Here is a 19,177-nt window from a genome sequence, read left to right as displayed (position 1 = left end):
GCTATGCACCCCTTACCTCATTGATCAACATTAGCAACTTTGCTTGAAACAGTTTTCATTCTCTCTGACTCTCAATTTTTCCATCTGGAAAAAAGAAGTATCACCTGCCTCAGACTGTGGAGGTGAAGGGTGGAGTGAGGCCATGCATAAAGTTCCTAGCACTGTGCCCCAGACAATAAAAATTCAAGTGTAATAGTCACATACACAGACACCACACACAGTACACCACACATACATATGCACACAACATGCACCACACACCACAATGCACACAGCATGCACCACACTCGAATGCAGCACGGGCACATACCCCCACATTTGGCACAAGATCACTTCCCCACCCTCTCCTTCACGGCCCACCCCTTCCTCTTTTTGTGCATTTTATGACAAGCCCAAGTTTGTTTGCAACTTCAACAGATCCCAATACACTCGGCAGAAAGTTTTATTCCAAAGATCAGTGTTTTCAGATTTCCTGCTCACAGTCCCTTTGCACCTGCCCCACATTTCATACTGCCACAAGTCTTTCTTTGGATCAATCTCTACATCAATGGACTCTTCCTTCCTGGATATCCAGTAGCATCTCCACTTTTCAGCAGGAGGGATATTGTCCAGCTGAACCCAAGGAATCCAGCTCCCCCCCCCCCCGCCCCCCCCCCACAAGGCCCCCAAGAGAGGCATTTCTGACAGGTCTTCTGACCCGCAGGCCTCCCTGAAGAGAGTGTGCAGCTTCTCAAGCAGGAAGGCACTTTGCGGCTAAGTCTAAACGAAACAGAAGTGACTATACACACACACACACACACACACACACACACACACACACACACACACACACACCAGAATAGGGAAACCGTCATTTTCCTACTCGCCCTCTGACATCAGCCACCTCCTGAGTCGCTGCAGTGTGTCTGCGCTAAACCTAATCCCTGGCGATGAAAAATGAGCCTCTCCCCCACTCGTGCTGCTGCCTTGCGCCTCACGCCCCCAGAGAAGAGTTTCTTTGTGAGGCAGCTGGTGAAGGTTTTTTTCCAAGTCACATGATCCAGGATGCAGGGGAGAATCCTTCTTGGAACCGAGATGGGCCCAGAACCGGAGCAGATGTGGAGCGATAAGGTGTGATGTGGGGAAGACTATATAAGAATGGGCCCTGGGCTGCAGCGAGCACTCCACCGAGTGGCCCCTTCTCAAGACACAGCCATGCACGAGCCAGCAGGCTCCGTCGCCAGCCACTGGGGGACCACGAGCCGCAGTTACTTCTACTTCACCACGGCCACGCTGGCTGTGTGTCTCATCTTTGCTGTGGCGACCATCATGGTGCTGGTGGTTCAGAAGTCGGTAAGTGGACTTCTCCTCGCCTTTCCTTTCTGATTTACGTTCAGTTTTCCCCAGAGAGAGCCTTGGGAATCAGCTAATAAATTAGCGGCGAGGTTTGAAAATAAAAAATGCATAGATCATGTGGAGAAAGGGAGCAGAGAAAGGGGAACTTAACTCTCTGAAATATTTTGGCTTTTGGAAAGAAAGGTTTGTTGAGCTATCTCAAAACTTTCCAGACTCCCTGAGCCAACAGAGGGAGGAGAGCTCTCAGCTCTGAGAAATGAAGGTTTAAATCATGTAGAGCCAGGGACTCTGAGCAAGGAAGGAGGCAATAAGGAAACCGGGTAACATTATTTGCACAACTTCTCACGTTTTCAAAGTCTTCAGACCAGATTCCCAGGGTCTGTATTCTCAGATCAAATATTCCTGAGATTCCTCGTCCATTGCCAAGGGCTTTTTTCTCTTTTTTTTTTAACAAGAAGCTAAGTGTCCAAGACCAAGGTCTGAAAGGGATGGGGGCAAAAGGGAAGACCAGGGCCGCTTAGAGCTTTGAGCATTTCAGCATTAAAACCCACAAGACAAATTGAAAGCTCCCTTGCAAGTCAGTGCTTTGAAGAGCTGAGGGTCACAAGAAACAGAGCCCAGAGATGGATCATAGAAATGTTTTTAACGCCTGTTCCCTCCGAGACTGCTCAGAATGCTGAAGCTACAAGCCATGACAGGTGCACATGGTAGAGTCACACCTCTCAGGAGGCTTTGTTTGAAGTAAAGTGTGAGCTTTGGTGCAAAAACAGAAGCGATGAAGGAGGAAGCCTTCTCATATTTTAAGAAATTGGAGTTTACAGAGAATCCACCCGTAGGTATTATAAAGAGCAGTGTCTGGAAGTACATGTTGTTGAATTCTGGAGTAAAGGTTTTGTTAATTTCGATAGCTTAAGAACTGTACCCTCTCCCCACCCTGCCAGAGTGAGAACATTTCTGTTTGTTCCTTCATAGTTCCCACTTGTGGTGACATTACAGCCCTGCAGAATTGGCCCTGGTTTCCCTCCCACTCCCTTAGGCTGAAGGCTCTGTAACTCGTGGATTACTAAAAAGAATTGGGCTTTAAAAGGCTTTGGTATCTTTTCTCAAGTGTCCTCAAGCTTTGAAATTTACATGACGCTTTGAGTCTCATATCTCCATAAAAGTGAAAAAAAAACAGAATTGCTCTATTTGATTTCGTTGGTAGAGTTTATGAAACTCGTCATTTAATGGCCTTATCTACATCTACTAAAACTAATACTCTGAAAACATTCTAGGGCACTCTTTTTTTGGTAGAGGCTGTATAATTTTCTGTAATTCTAATTTGATATAAAGACAGGTGTATCATTTTATAGCAATGGCCAAAGAAAAGAAATTGAAGTGGCCTTTAAGGTATTTAAAGTTTGCATCTAGAACTTCTGAGAGAGAGAGAGAAGAGAAGAGAAGAGAGATGACTGCAGTGGGATGGTGATGGTGGCATATAAAGCCAGAGAACTCCAGAATGGTTCTTATTAAATCCCAGTTTTAGTTGAATTGATTCTTTTCATAAAGGAACTGGCATGGATCTTTCTGCCTCATTTTTGTAAACATGGAAAATGAGGAACAGAAAGGGGACAGAGCTTGAACTAAGTCATCTTGAGAAAGTGGTAGAGTCAGCTGCTTGCTTGTTTAATGAGAAAACATTCCCTTTTCCAATACAGACAGCAATAGAAGCACTAAGAAACTTTGTTCTCAGTCTTCTCTGGGGAGCTTTATTATCTTGTGCATCCATTTCTTTGACTTAGCCCTCATGTTTGGATGTGAAAAGATTCCTTTCACAATCTGACTGTGTGGTTTGGTATGCTATGATTTCTTAGCCTGAGAAGTATCAGTTACTCACTTAAAAGCAGTGCTAAGTATTAAGTGTTTTACACATTATTGTTTCTAATAACTTGTTTAGATATTAACTGTTATAAGAGATGAGAAGGGTTATCTCCATGAGCTCAAGCATTCAGGGAAGGCTTCTTCAGGAAGAGGGAATTCAGGCGGACTTTAGGGTAGGTGTAACTTAGACAAATAAAGAGACTCTAAAAGGACTGCTGCTTTTAAAAAAAATCAATGGGAGATACCCAAGGAACGTAAACTCACATCCCAATTATTGAAAACGAAATAGGTTCATGGCCACATAGCACTCTGTGAGGATGGATGGGGGCAGGGGTAGAGAACCATGAGAAAGGTTTTACTGGCATAAGAAGTGACAGTTGTACATAAAAAGGCACATGTACAGACAAAATTAAAGTAAGTCATAATCTATTTTAAGTGATGGAAAGGAGGCACCTAGGGCTACCATAAGACCCCAAGTTAAGGAGACAGAACAGCAAAGTTTAACAAAAACTCCACTGGAGATTGAAGATTTGGGTTGGCTTGAGAGATGTGTATAACTTCAAACAGGTGAAGAAGGGGGATCAAAAAAAAGGGCCCTCCTGGTCAATAGAACAACATGAGCAAAGGGATGGAGAAGAGAAGATGTAAGTCATGTAGGAAAATCAACAAAGATTGCCTTGAGGTTTGTCCTGAAGATCAAGTAACTCCAAGGTCAAACTCCTTGGGTGAGACAAAGAAGGCACTTGGGTTTCAATCACAAATTTTTATTGAGCATCTACTGTGTGCAGACACTGTTCTGAGAAATGGGGATATATACAGCCTTGAAATAGCCAACAGAAGTCCTGCTTTCATGTTGTTTATGGAACAGTAGTCTAATAATGCCTCTGTGTCTGTGTGGTTGTACTTTGTTTTATTTACATTTAAACCAGTATACTTACTATAAAATATTATATTTAAATTACTTAAGAGAAATAAACAGGAAACAAGGAAAAAGGGAGAAAAAAAGTAACAGTCTCTTACACCCTTCCCACCCAACCACCAATCCCCCTTTCCTGAGATAACCATCATTAACAGATACTTTCTTGTCCTTCCCGAAATCTGTGTATCTACAAATATATAGTACACACATATAAATATAGTAAACTCATACATTTTCATCTTACTTTATTGACTGGCAGTATATCTTGGGGGAGTCATCCATGCCAATACATGGAAATCCATGTATTATATTGAATAACTGCATTATAATTCGTCTGTGTCTAAAATTGTGCTCGCTATGTATGTCTACAAGTATATCTGTGGGATAAATTCCTAGCTGTGGGGCTAGAATGTGTATTTCTCACTTCAGTAAATATTGTCAATCAGCTTCCAACGAGATTGTACCAGGATACTCTTGAGGAAGTAATAGTACTACCAACAAAGAGACATCTCTTCCCCTCAAGACAAAGAAAGAAAAGTAATTTATTATTGAGTGAGCACAACATAGTACACACAGGTATGTCAGAATGAAATTCCACACAGTTTATACAGCAAAGCAAAAACAGTAAAATTTCTCTTGTCTCCTCCAGAGACAAAGGGTTAGTTAGAGAAGGAGTTAGGCTGCATGCCAGGTTGACTCTAGAAAGGACCATCTCTGTTGCAAACCTGAGGCTGGGCTTATCCGGCCCCCTGAGAGATCCAATTACATTCAACAAGGTTAGAGCAAAGCAAGAGGCTCAGGATCACTAGGTTTGAAAGGAGGCCCTTTGTAGAAAGAAAAGAAAGCAGCTGCCTCCCTTCTCTTTATAAGCAAAGAAAATTCCTTTTTAAAACAGTGTATCCTTGCCAAGAGTGGAGCAGTGCCTGTTTAAGGGTAGTGAGTGGGGCGGTGGTCTGGTTTTTCTAGTTTACTTCTAAGTTTAAAATAAAGAGGTGTGTTGAAATGCCCTGTGATGCTTCCCTCTACCCAAGTTACTCTCTTCTCAGGGTCAAGCCCTATGCTTGATCCAATGGGCCGTGATGGGAGGACCGAGTGGACAGGGCAGGACTTCTGTTTTCTGGGAATTCTCTAGTTTGGGGCAGAATGGCACACAATGCCACAGACCACAGGAAAGGAAGGCAGTTTCTGCTTAGGAACATCTTTGCAGTGAGGGAGGGGTTTACAGAAGAGCTGGAATGCAAGCTGAGTCTCCTTCAAGGTTAGAAGGATCATGTCTTATGCCCAGAGTTTTATTTTGAAAATGTTCAACCTTCAGTAAAGTAGAATAGTAAATACTCATATAACCTATATACAAAGTTGCAAACAGTGTGACCTTTTGCCTACATGGATTTCAGCCCATCTCCTACTTACTGCAAAGACATTCTCATAGCCGAGAGAGTTAATGTTAATTCAGTAATATCACTTAATAATGATATGCAGCCCATACTTTAATTTCCCCACTTGTCCAAAGACATCTTCTACAGGCACTGTGCCCTGTTTGGTTTGGAGATCCAGAATCCACTCTCAGGTTGCACACTGCATTTGGTTATTCCTATTAATCTAGAACGTTGCTATTTCAAGGGTGGTCCTGGAAGCTGATTAGAAATGCAGAATCCCAGGCCCCATTTTAGACCTACTGGATTGAAATTTTCATTTTAACAAGGTCCCCAGGGATCTATGCACATTCAAGCCTGAGAAGCAATGATCCAACCATCTTCTCTGCCCTTTGTTCTTTGTTTCCATGACACTGACTTTTTCGGAGGGTCCAAGCTAGTTTCGTTGTAGAATAACTCACCTTTTGGATTTATCTTAGTGTTTACTTGTCATTATATGAGAGGAAACATTTTGGTAGTTATAGTGCACAGGTAATGTTTTATATACTTCTTATTGTAGTACTGCTAGAGACATATGTCAGGTTGTCCCATGAGTGGCAATGATGGTTAGTCACTTGATTAAGTTAGTCTCTTCTGTAAAATTCTTTCTTTCTTTCTTACTAATGAGTAATCTATGGGGTGATGCTCTGGGGGTAGAAGGTTAATGATTGCCTGATTCTATCACTATTTCCACATTTACTAGCCGGCATCCTCCGATGGAGAAGAGCTCTCCATTGGAAAGATGGGGCAGGTGGAGTTGGGATAGAGCATTCCAGGTGAGGCAAAGAGTGAGCAGAGGTGCATTCCAGAGGAAGGCAAGCCCAGGTGTGAGGAGAGTAATGGAGAGCCAGAACTGTGGTCAGTTAGGCTGCACAGGGGAGCAGCAGGAAGTAGACCCAAGTGGCAAGAAGCATTGATGGAGGAAGGGGAGAGGATAGGATTCCATCCCCATCGGCAGTCCAGGAAGTTTTCCTCAACCCACACTCAGCCTCCTATAGCCATTCCCCATTTCTTGGAAAAGGAAGACCTCAGTTGTCCTAACTGCCTGTTGAGTGATGACTTTAAGCCCTGGTTCTTCAAAGTATGGTCCATGGCTTAGCAGACTGGCATCACTGGGAGCCCATTAGGAATGCATAGCTTAAAGACTCATCTCAGACCTACTGAACCAGAACCAGCATTTGAACAAGACCCCCACTGGGAGAATCATTGCTTGGAGCCACTCTATTCCAATTTCCACTTTCACTAACCATATCAAGACAAAGACTGCTAATACAAATCTTCTTTCTCCTGGGAATTTTCTATGACCTCCATCCACTTTCTCATAATGTCCCAGGAGAATTTTCTGCCTCAGCTTAATCCTGCCCTACCCTAAGAAAGGCACTGTGGTATGCCATCCAACTCAACACACCTGAGTTTGAATCCTCTCCCCACTATTTACTATCTGTGGGGCCTTCTGTAATCATTAAGTCACTTCTCTAAGTCTTGTTTAGTCACTAACTCTTGGAGTAAAAGCCAAATAAAATAAGGCATTTAACCTCAGAGGATTAAGTGCTTTGTCATGTTAACTTGAAAATAAGAGGCATTTCTGGCAAAGATCTCTGTGACCCACCTTACAAGACAACGTGAGGCCAGCAAAGAAGGGGATGTGGAGTCCCCTTTGGCCATTTTCAATCAAAGAGAGCATCTTCTGTCAAAAGCAAATTTGGGAGCTGATTCCCCTGCACAGCATTAGGATCAAGACAGTAGCCAAAATAGGTACAATTTTCAAGCATTCACTAACACTTTATATATAACATTTTATCATGCCTGCAACAACTCAGTGGAGGGAAGGATAATTAGCCCTGTAATCACAGTGATTAAAGGAAATGAGGAAACAGAGTCCTCGGCAGGCAAGATGATTGGGATTGGGTCATTTCACCTGGATGAGCAGGTTAAAAGTGACAGTTCCTCCCTCCATGCACAGAAATGTTGGAGGCACCCATCAGACACCCAGAGTCTAAGCTGAAAGAGGTACACTGAAGGAAGTGTAGCTGGTTGGTAACCATGGAGATGAAGTTTCCTGAGCTACTCAGTGAAGCTGAGAATGACAACCTGAGGGTCCATTGGCTTGGGCCTGTGTCTAGCCTACATACTTTCCCCCTCAAAGCCAAATCACTGAGCAAGATGGTTCACATTTCCCCAGCCAGGATCCAGATCCCCAGGCAAGACATGGGAGAGAATTCTAGGATGAGAGGCACCTGCCAAAGAGAAACTAATGGACAGCCCTTAGCATAGTACCCAGGGCACATACAGTCCTCAGCAAATTTTAAAAGCCATCATCCCTTTGTACCTTGCGTTTCTATCTCCAAATGGGAGGGGAGAGGGGGCAAGAATGAGCTTTCCTATTATTGGCCTCTGAGAATAGCCACTGTTCTGGGGAAGTGGAAAGAGCACCAGAGAACTTTGGTTCAGATCTGCCACTAGCTGACTCACGAGTGCCTCAGTTTCCTCTTCTGTAAAAATAGTTTGATGGACTGAGAGATGTCTAGGCTCCCCTCTGGCTCTGATTCTCTGATCTTGCCTACCATGGGCAGCCAGGAGAAGTAGGAGACTTTGTCCCAAGAGCTCTTCAAAACAGGAATAGCCACACTCCTGTCTTGGATGCCCTGGGCACCCAAGGTTTAAGCCACAGGATTCTTTCTTGTATAAAGATGCTTTGTTTCTGACCTCTCCTGTCTGAAGTTAGGAAACCAGAAAGCCCTCAAGTGACAGACAGAGGCCTCATCTACCTCCTATGAATGAGGTCCTCCTCCTAGATATTGCCTCTTACAATCGTACTATCTAAAGTGTGTTCTGTGGGTCAGCAGCAGCAGCAGCAGCACCTGGGAGCTTGTCAGAAATGGACTCCCAGGCTCTGCCCAAACCTGCCAAATCAGGATTTGCATTTTAACAAATGCCAAATGCCTAGGAGGTACAGCAGTCCCCTCCCCACCCCACCCTTAACTGTGGTTTCAGTTGTCCGTGGTCAACTTTGATCTGAAAATATTAAATGGAAAATTCCAGAAATAAACACTTCTGAGTGGTGTGATAAAATCTCAACACGTCCCACTCCACCCGCCTTCGTCCAGTCCAGAGGATGTGAATCATTCCTTTGTCCAGTGCCCCCATGTTGTGTGTACTCCCCACCCACTAGTCTTGCGTGGCCATCTGAGTGGTCAGGCCCACTGTTGCCCTACCATATTGCTGTGTTTGTGCTCACATCACCCTCATTTACGTCACAATGGCTCCAAAGCCATCGGTAGCGGTAGTGATGCAGGCAATTTGGATATCATTTAAGTGAAAAGCTATGTATATACAGAAAAACCACAGCATCTACAGGTTTCAGGATTTTCCATGGTTTCAGGCATCCACGGAGAGTCTTAGGGTGTATCCCCCTTGGTTAAGAGGGAACTAGTACACAATCTTGAAATATTCAGACTCTTTTCCTTTTTGGTTCTTGCTGCAACCTGAAATTCTTATTATATATTTATTTGTGTATTTTAAATAACTACTTTAATAGCTAAGCCATAAAACCCACAGGATGTTTTCCCAGCACTAACTTGGTGCCTGGCCTACACCAGCTGCTCATTTAATATGTGCCGGATGTATGATTCTCTGGTAGTTCCCACCTGCCCGTGGCCCTGGGATGGCTCCACGTTTTTGTTTTTGTTTTTCCTGTGGTGGCATTCTCTCATGGTACCTGCATACTTTCCTGGGCAGCCAACCAGGTCAATGATCTCAGTACCGCACCCAAACATAGATGATTTTCTTTGTACATTTGAACGTCACACTAAGCAATGGTCATGCTCAACAGTAAATGAGGTGCTGATTACATTTTGAAATGCTGTTTATTGTCTCACAGAGGCAACACAGGGGGGAATTTTATGATGTCAGGATTTCCTATGAATTGCAAGCATAACTGAGAAACCACAATGAACAGCATTGTTATTTAAGTTAAGAGCTTTCAACTAAAACAATAAAATCATAGACTATTAGTGCAAAGAGGGAAGGACCTTCCAAATCAAGTTCACTTTCTTTCCCCTGAAAAGCTGACGCCCAAAAGTTTAGACTGACTTCCACCATCTCCAGATTAGTGCTATGCTAGGGCTTTGCCTTCAGGAGACTTCTAAACTCATTACAACCCACTTGGACTGGAGAAGAGATCCACTTACCTGGAAGGCAAAGGCCAGAGCCCCTGGGGAAATCCAATATAATAAAAGCCTAATAAGCAAATTGACCAAACGGCAGAACAACCGGTCGCTATGACATGCACTGATCACCAGGGGGCAGACGCTCAATGCAGGAGCTGGCCCCTGGTGATCAGTGCACTCCCACAGGGGGAGCACCGCTCAGCCAGAAGCCGGGCTCACTGCTGATGAGCGCAGCAGCAGTGGCGGGAGCCTCTCCCACCTCTGCAGCAGCACTAAGGAGCAGCAAGCCAAGCAGTTAGGAGCAGTGAGAAGGCTGGCAGTAAGGAGCAAGGGGTCCAGAACTACGAGAGGGATGTCCGCCTGCCGGCTTAGTGGGCCTAAGCCAGCAGGTGGACATCCCCCAAGGGGTCCTGGACTGCAAGAGGGCACAGGCTGGGCTGAAGGACCCCCCCCCCCAGCCCAAGTGCATGAATTTCATGCAGCAGGCCTCTAGTGATAGAATAAAAGGGAACTCCAGATGGTCCCAGGTGTTTGTACTAAACGCTAAGAAAAGAAGATATGGGCAACTGCTAACTTCTTGCTCTGATAGATTGGGAAGGTGTTTTCATCTATGCATTATAAGGTCTCTAGGTCTTTATTAATATTGTAATCCAATGAACCATAGGAGATTCCCAACCTGGACAGGTCAAAAGATGAGTAAGACATTTTATTCCTCCTTGGCAGGACACCTGAAGGGTGTCTCCATGGCTGAGGTGGGAAGTAGGGGGAGGGAGACTAGGTGTGCGGAAGTTAGTCTCTGTAGAGTTAGTTGGGGTGAAGAACTGTGCCCAACTGCTCTATTGCCTACTTGCTCAGTGCACCTCAAAAAGACCTCCCTTTCATCCACTGCAACCCCCCAGCCCAGGAGGCCCCTCCAGAAGACAATCTCTTTCTATCAAACTCTTACTTATCTGTGTCAAGATTGATGTATATATTCATGTTTATTATAGAATAAAAAATATGAAATATACAGTGAATATATAAATATGTAAGATATCTGCATTTATTTATGTTATATGTTTAAAAATATTTGGATAACCTATCCAATTTTAAGCTGGTAATAAATCCAGAGGACAGGGACTCAATTTAATTATTTCATTATCCTCATGATGTTTGGCACATAAATATTCAATTAATTCAGAATTTCCAACCACAGGAGGGATATAAATGTACCTTCCCAGGTATGTTTACAACCTATTTTTACTGTTTGATGAAACAAAGATGGAAAAACCCACATGTATTTATATTTGATTGTTCTTATGTTGACTGAAGCGGGGGGAGTAACACATGTGGAGGTGAAAAAAAAAGCACTAGACTGGGGGTTGAGTTGCAGATACTGGTCCCTGAGCTGCCATAAACTTTTCATTTTCTCTCTCAACCCTGGCTCCTTGCCTGTGAAATGTGGATAGTAACTGAATTGCTTTTCTGATAGGCATGTTGTCAAGCAAATGCATGAGCAAGTTCATCATAACTAAGTCAGTGAATTTATCTTTTAAAATTTAAGAGTCAGATGGAAGGTGAATTCTAAATTGCACAGTACTTTGAGGACAACCAAAATGGAAAATAAAAAGGTGAGTTGTTTCAATTGAATATCTTCCTCACACCATTTTCTTTTTTTCTTTCTTTCTTTCTTCTCTTCTAGGACTCCATTCCAACTCCCCCAGGAATATTCCCCCTTAAAGGAGGTAAGACCTTTGGGTTAGGAGTAAATGTGTAGTGAATCATCCACATGACATCATAGTTGTTCAACAGCGAGAGACATCATGGCAGCGCCCAACAGAAAAGAGGGTGGAGGCAGAGGTGGGCTGCTTAGGGCGGAGCTGCTGCAAATTGATTCACCAGAGCAGGCTGTGATCCACAAGCTCATCCCCACAAGTCTCCCATAGGCTGTCGCGTAGACATGGACAGGAACACAAAGCAGTGTTGTGTTAAGAGCCTGAAATCTGGAGTCAGGCAAATGTGGGTTTGAGTCTTGGCTCTACATTCCACGTAGGAGCCTGAGTTCCTTATCTATGAAATGGGAATAATAATACTACCTTATGAAGGTATTCAAGAAGCCAATCAGATCTCATCCATACATTGCTTGGTATGGCAACAAATACATAGTAATCATTAAATAACTGGTAGCAGCCAAAATGCATAATGCAGTTAAGGACTTGGGAAAACAGACCTTCTTCTCCACCCCACCCCTCCACACTTCCTATCATTGAAGTCACTAAAATGCATTTGTCTCTACTCCAGAGGACTGGTAAGCAGAGTTAGGTTCACAACAAAGGTGAAAACATTGAGATCATCTGAATAATCTTTCCATAGCACAAAGGAGGAGAAGTGTTGTGTCCAAGGACATATGGAGCCAAACCTAGAATCCAGATGTCCTCATCTCTAATCCAGTGGTCTTATCACCCAAGAACATTAACCCATCTCAGTTCTGTAATCTTTAGAATCTAGGTAACAAGCACAGCTGGATAACCAGACAGCTCAGAGAGAAAAAAAAAAGGAAAAGAGAAAAGATGGGTTATCATAGGCACCCAGGTAGAGACACCAGAGCATCCTTAGGACCAAAGGAGGACACAGTGTCTGGACACAGCCTCTCACACCAACAACATCACAGCACGGCACCTGGAGAGGGCTCCCATCATAGGCTGCCAAGCACAGGGGCTTTAACTAGTGGTTCTGCCCCTATGATAGTTTCCACCAGTCCAGAGTGGAATCAGAAAAAGGAAGACAAGGTCACCCATTTTCTCAGAGCCAATTATTTGTAAGTAAGGGGCACTCCTTTGCTTTGAGAGAATATACTTTTCTAAAATGTTAAAATGGTATTTCTTTTATAAGATGAAGCTGATATGGATGGAAGTTAAGTTGGTTTGCTTTTTGTCCAACTTATTTTTTTGTTTTAATGGTCACAATAGACAAAATCAAAAGCTGCCTGCTCTGTACGGGTCACTGAATTTTCACTTGGGGTAATTTCATCGATCCATGAAATCCAAAATGTGGGCTCCATGGACTAGATCACAGTCAGATCTCTTCTTATCTTGGCCATCACTGTGAATTATCAGAAGAGAAACTAATCCAGTCTCAGTTTACAATTTAATGTTTCTGTAACATTAGCATAAAAATCTAATAAAAATCCCCACTAGGGCTATGGAACTTTTGCAAAGGGCCTTTCAGTACCTCTCTTGGTAGATCTTACCTCCCTCCTGGGAGCGAGCAACATGGGGATTTAGTGATCCCATTTTGCAGGTGAGGAGCTGAGGCCCATGCAATCAAGGCGACTTGTCTAAGGTCGTCCAAGGAACTGCTGGTCGTCCAGGTTCCTCTCCATTTCCCTGCATGACATGCTTCAGCCATAAGCGCCCATCACCCACTGTGTGTGGTCCCTAGCTTGCTCCTGCTTTTAATGCAAGCCTACTCTCCCCTTCACGGGGCAGACTGCAGGCCTGCTGGGAAGGAGAGGTAGAAAGTATAGTCCCGGAGAGCAAGACCTGGTCTCCAGAACCAACCTTCACTCCAGCAGCTGTTTCTCTGGGCACATCTTTCTTCCTCCCCGGGCCTCGTCTGTAACTGAATATACTCAATGAACTGGAAAGTCCTTCCAGCTCTGACACTTTATGATAATCCTGTTGTTTAATAGGTGAATATATAAGAAAAACTCTAACAAAGCCCTTGAGGCAATCTGCAGCCAGGGCTCCTGCCCCCAGCAAGCCCGCCTTACACAGGCACACGCAGCACCTTGTCTCCTTTGAAAAGCCATTGCAAGATATTCCAGGCAGAGCGGAAGCAGCTCCTGGGGGGTGCTCCAGAGGCAGCATGTGGTTTGTCACTGGAGCGGACCAGGGCAGAAGCCAGACACTTTCCGGGAGCCCTGTGCCACCAGCTGATGGAAACTGTCCCCCAGGAGCAGGAAATGGGCAGCAACCCAGAACCTGGGAAGCAGGGTCGTGCCTGTGCACTAAAGTAACAGCACAGCCTGACAACTAGCTGCAGGGATACCATGGAAAACCAAGCCCTTTGTGTAGGAAAAGGAGTTCTCAGTCCCAAGACAAAAGCTTCCTATTCCCGCCCAAAACACTGGTCACCTGCAGACACCTCACACTTGCTCTGTTGTGCTTAGGACTCAGTAGACTGCTCTGGGGTTCAGCCAGGACTGTGGGCCAGCAAGAGCCTGGGGAGAACCTCCCATCACACCCTCCTCTTCTCATCCAGAAAACAGTTAATAAATCTCGCACAGAGCCGCTGAGAGGGTGACATGGGACAGTACGTACAACCGTCTCTGTCACCCGTGTCCTTTGGACACATGGTCCACTCTATTCTTTCATCGTCAATAAGATGGCTTAACTCCAGCCCATATATGGCGAAGAACCCAGGAGGGCTGCCGGGAGGGCGAGGCTTGTGCTGCTTCTCCTCACCTCTTGTTCTGATCTTCCGTTTCCACATTTTGAACCTTGCGTGTGCTCATGTTATATGGCTTATTTGTCCAAACCACAGGCTGCGGACACCTCTGCCTTCTTTCCTGAGTTCGCACAGCACCCTGCCTGTGTATAGCAACATTTACAGCAGGCTTCGGGGTGCGGAGAAAGCGGGCGGGCGGTGCAGTTGATGCAGAGGACCATGCACATGGCATACTGTGCCCCTGTCCGGGGAGGCCGCTGTGGTCCCAGCCACGGGGCATTGCTGCAGGGACAGCATTCCTCTTGGGTTCAGCCCTCCACCATGCACACTGACTCCATCTCCTTCCTGCCTGTTTCTATGTCCTCCTTTGCCGGGGTCCAACCCCAGCGGGTCCAGGGGTCCCCAAAGGTATGGACGGAGTCGGCGAAGAAGAGATGACATGGAGACAGCGTTCAGTTGATCAGCAGCCTAGCCAGGATCTCCAGCCAAGTTCTGGTCTGGATCTCCAGAGAGGTTCTGCTTAGGATCTCCAGCCAGGTTCTGTGTCCATGTTCTCTTGCTAGGTTCTCCAGCCAGGTTCTGTCCAGGTTCTCCAGCCAGGTTCAGTCACCAGGTTCTAGTCAGGTTCTCTTGCCAATTTCTGTAGTCAGGTTCAGTCCAGGATCTTTTGCCATGTTCTCTCGCTAGGTTCTGTCTCTAGGTTCTGATGCCAGTTTCTGTCCAGGAACTTTTGCCATGTTCTCTCCAGCGAAGTTCTTCTGTCTCTAGAGAATGTTCTGTGTAGGTTCTGTGCCTAGGTTCCATCTCTCTTGGTTCCGTATTCTAAGTTCTGTGTTCTAAGTTCTGTATTCTAAGTTCTGTGTTCTTACATCTGTATTTATACCAGTTGATTCCAATCCTATCAATCTCTATTCCAAAGGTTAGGGCGTTTCTTATCTCCATTCCAGGGAGTAAAGATTATGCAGCTTAAGCATGATTGTTCGTAGTTAAAGTGATTAATTACCCACCTGGCACTTAGTTAAGAGGTTTTATTCCCTCCCTAACTTCAGGGGAAAATCCCTACCTGGGGAAACAACCTTTCTCAGAGACCTTGGTTAAAACACATAGTGCCAAGAAGGTGAGCAAACATATTAAGAACAGTATGCCATATATGCCAGGTCCCTTGAAACAGCAAGCATGGACCGGCTCCCGGCACTCCTTCTCCCCATTTCCACCCCTCACACACATACACACATGCTTCCCCTCATAAACTCTGCAGAAAGTCCAATTCCACTGACTCTATTTTGTAGAAAAATTTTTGTCCCTTTGGTCTCACTCCCAGGCCTTCCCAACATCCCAGCAACCAAATGACAGTTCTTCCTGGCAGTCGAGGAATTCTGTAGACAAGTTTTAAATCAGTTTTCTTTTATCCCCTTCACTTCATATGAATGAGGATCCAGCAGAGTAAAAATGATTACCATCGATGTGCCAAGCATTGGGCTGAGGGCTCTGTGATTCACTCACGCTTTCCTCACAACAAGCCCCAGGGATAAATAGTATCTTTATGTGTAGGTATGGAAACTGGTGCACAGAGAGGTTTACTGACTCACCTAAAATTGCACAGTTAGCAAGGAGTACGACAAAACCTCAAAATCCAGTCTGGCCTGCCTTGAAGCCTTTTTGCTTAACCAGGGCTGTACCACCAGACACTTAGTAACACACGGCTTCTTCCTTCCAGTCCCCCCGCCCCCCCCCCCCCATGCACACACACCGGCCTGCCCCAGTTCTCTGTGGCTGGAGTCCTCCCATCTCCTCCTCAACTCTAAGCCCCTGCTCCAGCGTCTGTCTATTTTGTTGCTGATGAATCATGCTCTCCATTATGTTGGAACACGTACCTACAATACAGTTCTTGAAGCAACTCACTTTCTCTTGCAAGAACTGGAATTTCCTGCTTTCTAAAATATCAAAAGTGATGGGGGCCAGCCAGATGGCCTGACCCTGGCATGGACTTTGCTTGGAGCATAACTTCCAGAAATCAAGCAAATATCTTGGAACATAACTTCCAGGAATCAAGCAAATATCTTGAGATTTGTTGGCCATTTGACTGTTCTAATTTATACATTTTGCATGGCTTGCTTGGCAGACCACCCTTGTCCCCATGCCATGTCCTTGCTAAACAGAAAATGTGAGCATCAGAGAGATCAAGCAAGGTTGGCTCTCTAATTGCACCTAGTGAGCCCATGCCCAAAGAAACAATAAAGCTGCCCATAGAAAGGTAATAAAGTTAAACCACTCAGGCTGGCTCCTCACCAATCCCCAGCTCCCCAATGTCACATGACTGCACTCCACAGGGTCACAGCCCCACCAGGACCCTGCGCTGCAGCAGAAGAGGCAGGTGGAGGAGCAGCAGCCCCCTTTCCTGAAAGACTGCAACTAGCAAGCAGAGACCCCAATTCTACTGGCTGGACTGAGCTGGATCTAGATAGGCCAACCCACCAGATGTTGTCGCTTTTCTTCTTCTTTTTTCATAGCAAGAGGGGGTACCTCTGCTTTGGGGGAAATTTCTTTTCAGACAGTCACAGGCCTCTGAGAGCCTATTTGCTTCTCCTTTTACATTAAACACACTCACTGCAAACCCTCTCTTACACTCGCTGTCTTGTTCTTAAGGCAGAGCTAACAGGAATCGGGAATCTCTCCACAAGAAAGAAAACAGAAAATGGGCCACTCAGAATAAAGTGGGATAGGGTGCTGGAGAGGCCATCTAGAGTGCTAAGGGATTTATACCTAACCCACCTATTGCCCCCAAGAGGAGAGAGGGGGTGCTAGGAGGGGAGGGGGGGGAGGGAGGGAAGGGAGATCGGAGGAAAGGGGAGGAAAAGGGGGGAGAAATATTCTGATCCCTGAGAAATATTAAAAATTATACGTGAATTTAGCACATACAAATCATAAGTCTCTAAATACAGAGGAAATCCTCATCTTTTAACTATAAGGAAAAATGAAATAAATAGAGGTGGGGAAAGGAGGAGGGACTGAGAGAGGAAGGAAGGGAAGAAGGAAGGGGAAACAGGCCTATTCCTCAAACTTGCTTCATCACTTATTTCACCCTAGACCTCCGGACACCACATGTGTTGGTTTATATTTCTACAAAGCCCAGCAGTGTAAGCCCCGAACCATGGAATGGTAGCCAACCATTATTGAATATACTTTGGGTGACAGATAGAGACTCCTTGTTATGCATTATCTCATTCAGTCCTCCCAGAAACCCTTATAGGAAAATTCAGAGGCTGAGTGACTAGTAAGTGGCAGAGGAATAATTTGAACCCAAGCCAGTCTGATCCCAAGCCTAACATGCTAAGTGTGCTGGCACACTTCTGCATCTAGAATAAGCTAGGAAGTTTTTTCCAAACAGAATTTAAAAGGTTAGCCAATCGCACCCAAGACTCCAGATTTACTTTGCCTTTTAGCTTATAGACTTTAAAGGTGCTTCTTAAATGCCCCCAATAATATCTATTCAACCTGCATTTAGCAGGAGCGAATTTCAAGAAAATACCCATAGGGTCAGATAGGTTTATCTTACATACTGCAACAGGTCAGCATTGAAAAGCCCCAACATCGTAAGGAACCGTTAAGGGATTCAACTGAGTCGCACCTTGACCTCAAGTTTGTACTACTGATCACTTTTTATGTGTTTAACAGTGAGCATGCCAGCGTGGGTAGTCCCTAAAACTGCTGTTTGTAAGTCCAAGGTCACCTGTCATAGAGTTTCTCCATCACTAGTTGGCCTGGGGGCACCAAGAAAGCGGTTAAGTTAAAGCCAGTTGAGGATGAACTTTGATTCCAACTCCTACCGATACTGGAGAGACTCTCCCCTAGATGTCACTGTTGGGACTCTCCTGGCTATGCTCCCAGGCGGATGGAATAGAAGCCAGGACAAGGTAGATGCAGAGGCATCAGAATAACCCCTCTCCTTCCTGGGAGGATTAAATATTTTCAACAGATGGAAGGTGGATTCTGCACACTTTTCCGGAAATGTCAGATGACCTCAAACACTTATATACGTAATTGAGACACTCTGATCCATCAGGTAATGCCACGAGCTGTGTTTTAATGAGCATTTCATTAGCCATATTGCTCTGCTAAGTGGTATTATTAGGAAAAGAGGAGTCTGGGAGGAAGGGACTACCACTTGCTGGCTGTCTCCTCTATGTCACATCCTGCATTGCCCACTGGACATCCATAATCTCATTGCATCATCACTACATCCATACATTTGGGTTGACTGTTATCCCCACTGTTATAGAAGCAGTCACTGAGGGTCAGTAAGAGGAAGTGGCAGCTAAAAGCCTTGACCAGAACCCAGGGGCTTGTTTTGAGATGCACTGTGTCTATCTCATCCTGATATCAACCTGTATGGTGCCTGGCACTCAGGTACATACCATCTGGCTGCAGTGCTTAGTGTGGCTTGTTTTGCCACCCTGGGCATTGTTGCATCTTACTATTATTAGCCTGACTGACCCTGACTGATGACTTGGCAAGGTTCGGTACAAGGGCCTGGAGTCACTTTCTGGTATTCTCCCACAAGGGGAGCCCAGAGATTTGTTTTCCTAGCTGTCCTGTTTTCCATCCAGGGTTTATGGTGGCTGCAAACCCACTTCTTCTCTGCTCCATAGGAAGACCAAACAATAGGAACAGAGCCTTAGACTAGGGGTGTTCTGAGCCCAGCTCTGCTCCTGACCTACTGCGGGGTCTTAGCCACACTTTCAGCCCCTTTGGGTTCAGTCTCCCCATTCATAGGACTAGGATCATGGTTAACTTGGCATCTAATGGCCCTTTCAGGCCTAACCTTATAAGATTTCAAGGTGGGGTCCAGTCTTCAGATTATCACTATTCTGATGTCTAGAACATGATCCTTTCAACTACCTTAAGCAACACCTCTCTTCTGTGCAACTAGCTAGGAGGGTTTCATTGCCACATATTACTCTTAGGGCTTTCAAAAAAAGCCTAAGAAAGTTTCATGATCCTTCCAGAGGAGTCCAAAGCTTGGGAAAAGAGCTTACAAATCTTTCCAATTGGAA

At 45.1% G+C, this 19,177-nt stretch overlaps 1 protein-coding gene across 1 annotated transcript in view; it reads left to right on the top strand.

The window, feature by feature from the left end:
* The first annotated feature begins 825 nt into the window (after positions 1-825).
* The window catches only part of TNFSF8 (TNF superfamily member 8), a 29,099-nt gene continuing 10,747 nt past the window's right edge, over positions 826-19,177 (top strand). The window contains exons 1-2 of the mRNA XM_036329807.1: positions 826-1,332; positions 11,377-11,419. Of these exons, the coding sequence (XP_036185700.1) occupies positions 1,138-1,332; positions 11,377-11,419 (238 nt within the window). The 5' untranslated portion in view covers positions 826-1,137. The remainder of the gene's footprint in view (positions 1,333-11,376; positions 11,420-19,177) is intronic.

Source organism: Myotis myotis, unplaced genomic scaffold (assembly GCF_014108235.1).
Source record: "Myotis myotis isolate mMyoMyo1 unplaced genomic scaffold, mMyoMyo1.p scaffold_m19_p_12, whole genome shotgun sequence".
In the NCBI taxonomy this organism is placed as follows: domain Eukaryota; kingdom Metazoa; phylum Chordata; class Mammalia; order Chiroptera; family Vespertilionidae; genus Myotis; species Myotis myotis.
The sequence above is the reverse complement of the archived record's forward strand: the minus strand, read 5'-3'. Positions and strand labels throughout refer to the sequence as shown.